Below are 12,565 nucleotides of genomic sequence, written 5' to 3'. Positions count from 1 at the left end.
CTTGTTGTTTAACCACCTGAATCATTTCTGCATGTTTAGGGAGAAAAATTACTAACCACTGAAGTATTTAGCACTGCTTTGTGCCCACATACCCCAAGCTCTCCCTCAGTAATTGCATAAGATCCTGGTACTGAAATTATTAGGATACTTTCAAATGAAGTGGGGAAAATGAAAAGAGCAATAGGCAGGATGGCATCTAATAAAAGTGCCTGGAATGGAGTACTGTTTTCCAGGCAAAAAGTTTTCACTGTAATGAAGTTCAGGTTTGTATGGAAGTGCTGGGAACCCAATGCCCTGCCAACCCGTGCCAAGCCCCCCTTCGCTCCCAGGATTACTAATGTTCCTTAGCTCACAGCTGTCTCAAAATGGCCACATTTTCTGCATTGTTTTAGTATCATCCTTCCCACAATCTCCTCATCAACAGCATTCCCATCCTTTTCTGCTTAAGAAACAGAGAGGATAGGCAACGTTCTGTCCAAGTCTGGCATCTTGCAAACCAAAGCCACAAATGAGTGCGTCACTGCAACACAAAACAAGGAGGTCCTTCTTCCCAGGACCTATGTACTGTTAAAAAAAAACAAAAAACAAAACAAAAAAAAACAACAATAACAAAAAAAGCCAACCCACAAGTCCCATCAGTAGGTATGGGAAAGTTATCAATTGTTGAGGATTCTGCTTCACCAGTCATTTAGTTGTCTACTGAGACCTCAAGGGGAAAAGAATAACACCTCACCTCCATCCAAAGTTATAAAAATTTCAGGTGGATTTGTCATGCTTTAATTGAAGGTTTCCAAGTATGTACCAGGAAAACTTGGCATGATGGAGTGCCCTTGGAGATCCTGCACAGCTCAGCCATGCAGGCACAGAGCTGCCCCATTGGTCCTAAAGCCTAAGGACCATACACCTCACTGGCCAAGTACCCCAATACTTATATATAGGGGGTCACAGCAGGACTGAAAAAGGAAATACTTAAATGCTGTCATCTACATTTTGCCACTTCAAATGAGCCACTTCAGTGCTGAGAGTGTGCAACACACTGGGATCTCGGCTCAGAAATATTCTCAAGGGATAGACTTTTGAGGCCAGATACTGTGGACATCTGGACTTTTGAGCAAAACCCCTTGTGTGGTAGACCATGGGACTTTGCCAGTGCCCTTTTATTTAGTAAAACACCCAAGCATGTTCTCCTAAATGCCAGGTAGGTCTTTCATTAGGGGTTCGGGTAAAGGGATTGTTCCATCCTTCTCACAACAAACAGCACTTTTGATGATGAGTTAGTTAACATCCTGAAGTGAAGACAGGTGCTGAGGCTCCCATGACAGATACTGGCAAACTAGTCAACAAAAGCCAAGGAGTCCAGAGAGCTATTTCTCTTTGTAAAGCCAATGCTGCTACTGGGTCAGAGCACTCATACCCCAAACTCAGTCAAGCACGCTTATGTGGTCTACAACGAGAAACAGCTATGGAACAAAGATGGGAAGCAAGCTAATGCTGTATTCTTTGTCAGGTGAAACTTTAAAACAAATCACATCAGGAGGGAATTGGTAGCAGCAGCTCATTCAATTAGGAAGAAACAATTAAAGGACAGAGAGAGGATGCCCGAAGGATCAGGCAGGGAATGACTCAGCCCTTGTTCTCAAATGAAATCATGTCAAGAAGTCTTTGGTATCTGAAGTTACTGACAGGCCCACGGGTTTACCTTCAATCAAATATGGCACTACAATTAAAAAGACAAGTTTTGATTTTTTGCAACTGGTGACCAGAAAACAAATGGGGAAAACGGTCCATTTTCACACAAGATAAACTGTTTTACACTCCTGACATGGCTCAAAATGCTAATCTTTAACTTTCCTCCTTAAAATCTCAGCTCAATACTAATGCCCAAAGTCATCAGTTATGACTCAGCAATCAGTGCATCCTAATCCAAAACGGTTTAACTTTGCATTCCACCTGGTTTCTCCTTTTGCTCAGTTTTCCATTACTTCATTCTTCATATATTTTTCTTTCCATGATTATTGCACAAAAGCCCTATCACTCATCCCTGGCTTCTATTTCTGTTTTCTTTCAAAACATTTAAACTTTCTCCAACCTGTCCATTTCCTGTTGTCAAACCCTAACACAGTTTACAATTCATTATGGTGAATGCAAGGACGTACGGAAGCAATAAGCTCCTTTTGACTGAGCTGAGAGCCCACTGCCCTGGCCCTTTGAAAACAGCTGGCAACATTCAATTGAAAACAAAAAACAAAAAACCAAACACACACCTAAAAGCCACCACTGTCCATCAGCCTGATATGGAAAAGAAGTTGTGCTGGTAAACATCCCAAGTCTTGTTACGATGACCTAGCTAGGAGCTCACTCCTAGTGAACCAGCATAAGCCAGGGCTAGGCTTGAACTAAGCCTTCATTTATTAATTGTGCCCTCCCCACTACTTTGTTCATGAGAGCACTTAACACAGACAGACAGACAGACAAGAAAGCACTCTGTGGACTGCACCTTGGATAGTTCAGCCTTAGCCCTCTGTTCACAACAGAATACCACCAGCATTCCTAGGCAAGGAAAGAAATCAGTAGCAGTAACACATTATGCAGGGATCAGCAAGGAAACTGCTGAGTCCTTTTCTTATTTTTCAAAACACAGTAACAAGCACATGTAAAGATCCTTCCCTCAAAAACAGAGGCTCTCATGTGGTAGGAAGACCTGCTTGGCAGCTCTGGTTTGGAGAGGTGGAAGTTGAGGGAAGAAGCGTTCAGAGTTATCTGAAATTCCCATTAACAGAAATGCTTGAAGGAACAGAGTACTTACATAACCATGAGAAAAAAAAATGAAAACAACAAAAACCACCAAATACTCTCCACATGAGAAAAGGAGAAATCTAGGAAGATCCCATTCAAACACCAGACTTTCTGAGGTGCACCGCCATTTGTTGAGGTTTTCCAACCGCCTCGCTGACTTGCCTCAGCTTCCACCTGGGAGGGGAGCCGAGTACTTGTCTTTCCCATTCCTGACCTCACTGCTGAGGCTGCCAGCACAGGGTAATGGCAATTATCATGGTGGTTTTGTGGTGCATTCATTTCCTTCCAGCTGTCATAACTAGAAAGGAGTCATTGGCAGGAGTGCGTTTCTGCCAGCATCGAGCTGTACATCTGTTCACATTTGTCTGTTCACACAATACAGGATGTGATCTCCCTTTCCTCTTGTGCTGGCATCTGTTAGCTCATACGATTTGTCCTGGAAGGGCTTTGATTTCGGAGGCTAAAAAGTCAATCTCGGTAGATGAGAATGTCTTCACGTATTTTAACTAGAAAAGAAGTAGAGATGTGCAACCTTCACTATCAGCACTAAGCAGCTCCACCACAGGCGGGGAAAGCTGAAATAAAAGTAGCAGAGGTCTGAGGTACAGCTCAGAGAAGCAGCAGCTCAGGCAAGGCTCCTTGTTTGTACTGCAGAGCTGGGAGATTATGGAGCTGGTGGAAGCTAATTCTGATTCAGATGGGACAAATTACAGCTAATCAAAATGATCTGCTAGGACAGGGATGGGTGATTCATGTAAGCGAGGGAGTTAAAAGCCTGCTGGACCGCTTTAACGGCGTATTTTAAGGACATACTGAACTCCCATCATCTACACAGCCACGGTCAGAGGAGAAAGTTTTAAAATTTATGTGTTTGTTGTTTTTCAAAGAAGAATTTCTGGGGTTGCCGCTGTAAAAAAATAAATCACAATATAAAATGCCTCCTGCTTGCTGACTCAAAACACAGAGAGCTTACAACAGACTTCAGATTTTAAGAAGATAAAGGCTCAAAATGGCTCTGCGTGGTCTTTCAAGCAGCAGGAGCACTGCCAGTTTGGGAACAAGATCCCAGGACTATGGACTGGTTACTGAGCTTTGCAGAGCGAAAGATTATAGTCAAGGATTGAGAAAAAAGCAGCAACCATTTCACCAGAGGAATAGATGTGAATCAGTTTCTACCTCCCTGCATCACTCTTAGGCAATTCCAAGTAAGCACTTTCTACTCACTCCAGTAGTTTTACAAGCAATAAAAAAAGAGAGGAGGAATATATGACCTCCAAAATTGATCTCAAGGGGTGTTTTTGCCCTATTTTTTTTTTTAACCTAAGCCTATCTCTACATAGCTTCAATTCAGCAAAAGCTCACACATTTGATGTTGGAATTAAACATTCATGTAACTATTACATAACCAGCTTGGCAATCAAAGAACAAAATACTGCTATCCACTTTCAAATCTGTTTAGCCACATGATACTGCATTAGAACCAACTACAGTCCTCCACTCTTACTCAGAATAGGGCTGAGACAAGAGAAAGCTAGAAACACTAGAAGCTGTCGGGATTTGTCCCACTGTACTTGCATGAAAAACCCTCAGGCCTATGCTGAGTGGTATTTCTGTTTTTCCCTGTAGCACCGCTTCCTCTACAGCTTTCTATACAGTCATTACTTCCAGTCACTATTTTAAGTCTCTGGGAAAAAAAGCTTTTAGCAATCAAATAGGTTCAGAGCAAGTGGCATAAAAGTTACATGCAGTGGTACAGACAAAATCACTGAGCAGGCTTAAGATGATTTGTGATAATGAAGAACAGAAAGAAAACCAGTTCCAACTGGAAAAAGAATGGAAAAATAATATAACGCAAATTATCCTAAAGCAGTGAGTATCTCTGCTTCAAGTTGGCTAGACACAGGCTGCTCTCCTACTTGTGGATGTTGGGCCACTTAAATTAAAAACTACTTATAGTACAGATTCATATATACAAATATATGAATAAACTTGCATTACTACCTCATTTTTAAAGGAAAGCATGATCCCAAGCTTGCCCACTGGAAAGTTACGTGAACAGGAGAAAGTGACTCTCTGAGTTAAGCAGGAAAATAACCTATTAATTCAACAGCGTACCCGTGTTTCAACTCTCTCCATTTTACCTCTAATTAAAGAAAAGACAGGCATGAATAACCATACTGTTTCATCTGTCCAGGTTCAGGGTTCAGGATTTTAGCCATCCTTACTTGAGGGATCATTGTTACTCTAGATAAAGGAATATTTGAACTGTTCAAAAGTAGAGTTTTCTGCATCACATGCAGGACATGCATGATGACGTCTGCAGACTCCCATAAAACTGCCATTAGAATAACAGAGGTTAGTGCAGCTTTTGGGCAAACTCTCCCTCAGCAACCGAAAAGGAAGCAGAGTTTTTACAAACACTATGAGCAGGCAGAAGAACATCTTCCCCTGTAACTACCAGCTGACATAAAAGATGATGTGCCTTTATTAAAGCAACAGAAAAGGGGAAGACAATCCATCCTTTGAGCCAATACTTACAACGCAACATTGGTGTCTTTTATTGTTCTTCATGAGTTGTGAGAGATGCTGCTCCTCCTGGAGAAGTAGCACTTTAATTTCAGATAGGAGAGACCTTATCGCACACTGACAAGTCATAGCACAGTCTCGCAAGAGTCTAAAAGTTGCAGATTCAACTGGTAAGTAGGTGAATCCCCGTTGATAGAAAAATATCTCAGAGAAACAAGGAGAACACACCACACATTCTTTTGTATTTAATAGGCACCAAAAAGATATTCGCTATCCCTTGAGCAAGATCAGATGCAAAATGCCTCCAGACTATCGTTATTTCCATGTTCCACGATTTGCCTGCAAATTGTTTGTGTTACCATTAGCCCAATTTACATTACTTTTCAAATGCAGGCGGATCACTGCAAACGGGCATCAGAATAACAGACTTTTCTATAACACAAACAATAAAACCTAAAGTACATGAAGTTCAAACCCACTGGCACTGACTGCTTTATTTTAAATCACTCCATCTGAACGCAGCACAGTGTTTTAGTTTTTAGCTGTCTCTCCCTCTTGGTGATTTATATGGGAATTCTGTAAACTGTAAGCAGCGGTATGCTGTATTCAAAACTAAAGAGATGAATATATTCCTAAATTGTTATTTTGAAAGCACAGACCAACCAAAGTTCAAATATGAACTGCTTGGGATAAACAACGTTGGAACCATGTTATCCTTCTGAGTGAAACTTCCTCACGTCAGATGTTTACACGAGCTGTCCAGACCTGCCCAGTGCCAGATAAGAGCTACCCCTGCATACGCAGGCACTGCTTACACACAGCGTCAAAACCAAATGCGCAACGATGAACAAACCATTTTATTTTTGTTGATGGGAAAGAGCATCCCATTGAAAAGAAAGAATAAAAAATATATTCTGCTACAACACATGGAACGCTTGAGTGTCACACTACAGCACGTGGTGAAATTCTGGTATTGTAACCTCCTCCCTCCTCCCTCCTCCCCCCCCCCCCCGTGCACACGGGTGCACGCAAAGCCTTGAACAAATATTTATACCCATAATAGTGCCATGTATAAAAAGTTCATTCCATAGAGGCCAAAACGAAGTTTTAAACATCTTTGTTTCTCCCCTGCCAAAGGCAATGTGAAAAATGAAAACTGTTTAGTTAATTGTATGAGCAGTACTTCTTTTTACACTGAAGAACTCTGAACTTCAGCATAATAAATCATGGTGGAAGTAAGGTTTAAACAACATACTCAACATGCGGGGCATGATGTTTTTCTTAATATATAACTGTAACTTTCATATGGTTTTTATCAATGACCAAGTCAGTATTTTCCAAACACAAAGAGAAAATATTCTGCTTTTCCAATCAATGCTCTGACCTCTTCCTAATATACAGGACATGCTTGTATTATTCATCTAAGCACACACGCACCACAAAAGATATGCAAAACAAATCAATATAGATAACCTTTTGTGTCCAATGTCTAGCAATGGAGTAATAAAAACAATCCTCAAAGCCCAAATTAAAATTGCATTGCAGTCACTTAAACTAACAAAGCTCTTGGATGCCGGTGAGCCACAAAACACATTATTTTGCAGCAGTATCTCTGCTGAAACCTGAGGAGTATCAGAGTATTGGTACAGCAAGGCAGTTTCAGAAAAGGAATTTGTAAAAAATACATTTTTACTATATAGTTTCATATAAAAAAGCAATAAGAAATATAATAAAACCTACCGTTTTAGGACTACACCTTCCCTACCAAATAGTTTTCATCACTTGCACTATTACATACAGTACATTCAGTTTCCTACACAGAAGTATATTTTCTTGTCCCTGATGTATATTACAATTGGCAGTGAAAACAAACTGGTTTGTTATCACTGCTGGTTGTTGTAGCTTATATAAACAGCACCAATTTTACCCTAAACAGGCTTATCCATTACACAGTGGCACTTCCCTAAAGGAAATACAAGTCTTAAACATCAGAACCAACCACGTATTTCCAGAAATATACTAGAATATATGGCTCAGCTAAGTGATGAATAACCATGAGGATTGCATAGTACAGGGATTTTGCCTGTAGGAGTAAATCTGCCCTTTGATTGTTTGTCACCTTCTGACTCCAAGAATGGACAACAAATTAAACAGGCGCTAATGGAAATGAAAGCAGTACATGACTAAAATAACTGGTAAAAAAGAAAACACAACCCAAGAAATTGTACAGTTCTCTCTGGCACAGTGCAAAGTACACATTAAAAACTGAATACATATGTACAGTGTGTATGTGCATTTTCAAATACATGTAATGTGCATTTCCGCGACACGTACACGTGTATCCATAAAAAGCATGAGGACACGTATCCATGACAAACTTAGCAAAAAGATGGAATGTTTTAAAATGTGGATGTGTTGTTCCAGTGAAATCTGTCTGTCCCAGAACAGGCTGTTTATACAGCCAATGTGCTCTTCCATGAAACAGAACTATTATTGCCACCATAAATTGACAGCATACCCTACATTTGTCCTCGTAACTTACCAAAGGACTGATAATCACACTTTATAAAAGCTTAGAATTGTTTGAAGCCCTCTCCTCCGTAACCCTTCCCTCCCTACACCCCCCTCACCCTGAACTGCTCATACGGCTATTCCCTTTATGGAAATCTATGAAGAATAATCTAGCTGAGTATTACTCTGCTGGAGAAACAGGCACTCACTGCTGAGATTAGATCTTCTATTTTCCTTGCAACGTAAAAGTTCACAGCCATCCCTGTAAAAATTATTAACATCTGATGCTGTTTTTGTTATTCCCTTTGGGATTCAGCTGTTTTGGTTCTGAATATGAACATGTTTGCTGAAGTCTGCAACAGAGAATGTGCCTTTTGGCGCTGTTACCCAACCTGCCCATTACCAACTGCCTCTCCTTGCAAGCTGTCCGAAACAGTTCACTAAACACTAGAATGGAATACATCTTTTCCCTCTACTTTCTCCTAAGATGTCTTTTTTCACATTTTGACAGAACTTCCAAAAAATACAGATAACTTACACCAGCAAAAGACTTTTAAATAAAGGTGATGGCAGTTAACCTGAGAGCTCAGTGTGGTATGCACACACACACACACACACACACACACACACACACACACTGCAGTGTCCCCCGTTCAGCTAGTACTTTCCTTGTTTAAGTCTTTCAATGTGATAGCACAACTTCAGGGCGGGCCCCAGCTTCAGTCCCATGTATTTCATGATCATATCACTCCTCAGTAACAGTAGTGCCTTTCCATCAATTTCCTGCAGAAGGAAGAGAACAAACACAACACAACTATTTTAACAATCTGCACGCTAACATTGAAAACTACGTTATATTTGTTGAGAATGTAGTAAAAAAAGCATTTACCATATACGAGGCAGTAACTTACTGCAATGTGATATTTACCCACAGCCCCTGAAAGTGAATTTATTGTAGTATTTTTACTGTATGGTTAAGGTCTGTGAGATACTAAACGAAATTACAGTAAGTAAAGGAAACTGACCAAACAGCCCCCAAAAATAGGTACCAGCTGAGAAAAAAAGTGAATAGGTCAAGGAGAGAAAAAAGGCTGCAAAGGAAGGTCTGTGCAGTTAGAGATTAAATGAACCAAGCACGGAGGCCTTGCACTGAACCTTGAACACAGCTGTGGGAGGATTCTGGCATGCGCATGCAAACAGTCACTCAGAGGAAGGGGTTACAGACCATCTGAAGCTGTGAAATAAGACAGATCTACAGCCAGGTTAAAGCAGACAGATTGTTAGGATCAAGACTGAAGACAACTTAGTCAGATTTCAACTGCCTGGTTGAAAAGTTGCTGAAATGTGACAGTCCAAAGCTCTTAGTAGCATTACATACTGCAGACAGGCAATTAGTTCCCTAAAACACCATAAAGAGAATTATTCTGTCTTAATTTTTTTAAACATAAACCTGACAAAACAAGCGACATTTAGTCTTGTTACACAACTAAGAATAACACATAAGACAGGAAGTTTTGTTAAAAGTTACTTTGAATTTTGCTTCTAATCCAGCTTACTGTGAAAGAGTTTAACTGTTAGTAAGAGCTGGTGCTCTTGGGAGCAAAATACTACTAAAGAGAAAGCCAACCTCTTTTCAGAGAGCCAAATATAAAATGAAATAATGACACAGCTCTTTGCTTAACACCTTGCCATACATAAGCATAGTGAAAAGGGAGATCAAAAACAACATAAGGAAACCAATGTTTACAGTGTATCTCCCTAAATATAATATCTAGTTAGATCCTACAAAATCCATATTCTTTGTCAAAACAGACGAATATTTCAGCTCAATCTCTGAATTTTAGTATTGATGACCAAGTGCAAAGGTAACAAGGTACAACAGCTTCTCTGCTTTGGGATAATCCATCTACAAAACAGACGGCCTTAGAGAAGTGTCACCTATAAAAGGCAAGTAGCCCATATCGCAGGTGAGAATGTCAGCTTCTCAAGATGTACCACAGTGACAGGGTACCTTGGAAGCTGGCCACTACAGTGTAAGAGTTCCAGTATCACACTACCTCGTACCAGTGGAAAGCAATGCATGTTATCTTAAGTCTAACGAGGCTGGAACACAGAGAAAACATACTGCAGGAGGATTTTCAGGTGGAAAAATAATTTTTCAGCCTCCCTCCTATTACACAAGTGAGCAGAGTCTACCTTTAATTGGAAATACAGTGACAGACATCAAAGTTGTATTCTAGAAGATTAATGCGATCTAGTAGACATCTAGTAGAACAGAATGGATACGCATCATACATGTCTCCTGAAGAGTTCAGCATGTGGAGCTAGTGCCTGCGGATCAGCTTCTTTCACAAAACACATTACTTCCTCTATTGACCAGGTGGACGGATCCTTATTCAATATTCTTGAAGGTTCCCTTTTAAGTGAATTCAGATCTGGTCCAGTTGTGGAACTTGCGGCTTTCAGTGTAAGAATATTGTGAAAAGAAGAAGTATCACTAGTCTGTACAGGACTAACACATTTCATTTTACATATGACATTCTTAACAATAGGCTTTTATTATTCATTCTTTGTCATATATTAAAATAAAGGATGTTTTATTTTCCTTCATGTATCAAACCATAATACCAAACAGTTCAATTTGTCTTAAATACTCTATAAAACTGCAGATAATTACAGCAACATAAAAACCAGCACTATGACATACCTAGAGGGATTAGTTTGACTTGTGTTTGGTTCCCGGGTCCCAAGATGCCAGTATCTGGGAAAGTGGCAAATGGAAATTCAACTGTGCAGAGGAACAGGAAGAAACCCTATATTTGTGTATCAGCAATACAGAAATAATTGATAAAATTCTCAGGAAGCAAGCTGTGTTTAACTAGCACTTCCAACCCAGTCTGTTGCAGGGTCTACGACAGCAGTGAGAGGAAAGTGCAGCAGACAAGACTCCTCTGGCTTGCACCATGGTTTTAGTTCTAGCAGGCTTAAGTTCTGCATTTGAAGTTACATTAGCAAGCCTGACGTGCTTGGCAACAGCACAACATCTCACTCCATATGTAACGTATTTTCTGTGGTAAAGAACTTCTTTGTTCATAACTCACGGACTTTGCATGTTCATAAAAGCTGTTACATACTTTGGAAAGTTTAGGCATATAGCATACCTTCAATCCTCCTCTGTATTCGATTCCTACTGACTTCATAGTAACTGCTGTTCCCAGCAGAGACTCAATGACAGCCGGCGCAGGATTGGGGCTGAATTTGAGGTAGCAGTCACTGGCTGAAAGGAATTCCTGTAATATGCTGCACTCCCTGAAGTATGATATTCAGTGGAATTTCGACGGGCCGGGCTTGACAGATTTACTGAATTAAGTGCAGAATCCATAGAGTCCTCAGAAAAGCGATGCTCTTTGGAAGTGCTGTTTTCTTCTATACGTAAAGTTTCTGCTACAGAAAACAAAAGCATCGATCTGTTCAAAACGATGGGCTTTGTAGCTTTGTTATTTAATTCCTTGCTATGTTCTCTTGAAGATAATAACAAGCTCCAAGCCTGTTAACAAATCTCCTGTGAGACAAGATTTACTGCAGAATAGTCATTCTCAATGGTCCTTTACTACATTAAAAAATTTCCAGTAAAATGTCTAATAGACAAGTTTGAGACAGTCTTCCATAAATCATCTCAGCTGTATGTGTTAAATATTATGAGCAGGATGTGGACATAAGGTTTGTTTGATTTTTGTCATTGTCTGATATTAGTATTAACACATACGCAATCTCAGTCAAGCATTTTCATTATCTTTCTTAATGGTTACTTTCTGAGAATCTGTTTAAGAGTGCATTATGTTTCTATTTTTTATAAATATAAAAAGAATTATAAAAAGAATTTTTTAACATAAAAAAACCTCTCATGCTAACTAGCAATTGTTTAATTTGTTCTACACAGTAGAGGGAGTCTTTAACTTCATAAGCAAGAGGACAATTATCATCTATAGATCTCCATATGTTTGGAGACAATAGCCATCACAAAAAACTAAGAGACTACATGCAGAGCTGCAGAAGGCTGTAAATCCTAGACTCACATGCACACTAACACAATACACTCTGATCACAATGCTGCATTTACGAGTAGTTAAACATCAATGGGAACATCACTCCATTCTCTCATCATTGTATGCTCTCAGCTCCACTTGCACAAGGCCGATATCTAGCCTGAGGAAGAAGCTGGAAGCCCGATGCAAAAATCTGCATGAAACAAATGCTGCTTTGGCAAGAGAGTTAAGAGCTGGAAAATATAGCTAACAGGTTCACAGAAGCGTAAACTCCACATTACCATCTTGAAAATTACTCTATGAAAGTTATAAAACATACGCTAGTGGAGCAGCATATTCTTTGGGGTAACTGGTACAATCTGTGAAACAAGTTCCTAGAATATGCTCTTTATTACCCTTCTTATATGACAACTTCCAATCATTTCTTGGGAAAATTCCAGAATTAAATAAAGGAAGAGTATTTTCCTCAAACAAACAAACAAACAAACAACAAAAACCCACAGAGAGCTTTTTAAGCACGTTTAACTTGTTCCATAAGCAATTAAGTTCTCTCTCCTGAAGTCTGTATAAAACTGGAGTTTAGTGAAGAACTTGGGCTGTATTTCACAGTTATGATCTTCAGGCAACATTATCACAAAGTGGAACAAAGACACCCAGAGAACCAGTTCCCTACTTAGTGAATTCAG

The 12,565-nt window shown here is 39.8% G+C and overlaps 1 protein-coding gene across 1 annotated transcript in view; it reads right to left on the bottom strand.

Moving 5' to 3' along the window:
- Nucleotides 1-5,233: 5,233 nt before the first annotated feature.
- The window catches only part of SCML2 (Scm polycomb group protein like 2), a 48,285-nt gene continuing 40,953 nt past the window's right edge, over nucleotides 5,234-12,565 (bottom strand). Inside the window, 5 exon segments of the mRNA XM_031557215.1 lie at nucleotides 5,234-8,616; nucleotides 10,129-10,292; nucleotides 10,541-10,594; nucleotides 10,995-11,055; nucleotides 11,057-11,277. Coding sequence (XP_031413075.1) covers nucleotides 8,491-8,616; nucleotides 10,129-10,292; nucleotides 10,541-10,594; nucleotides 10,995-11,055; nucleotides 11,057-11,277 — 626 coding nt within the window. The 3' untranslated portion in view covers nucleotides 5,234-8,490.

This window comes from Meleagris gallopavo, chromosome 1, assembly GCF_000146605.3.
Source record: "Meleagris gallopavo isolate NT-WF06-2002-E0010 breed Aviagen turkey brand Nicholas breeding stock chromosome 1, Turkey_5.1, whole genome shotgun sequence".
NCBI lineage: Eukaryota > Metazoa > Chordata > Aves > Galliformes > Phasianidae > Meleagris > Meleagris gallopavo.
This window is presented reverse-complemented; position numbering and strand designations above follow the sequence as displayed.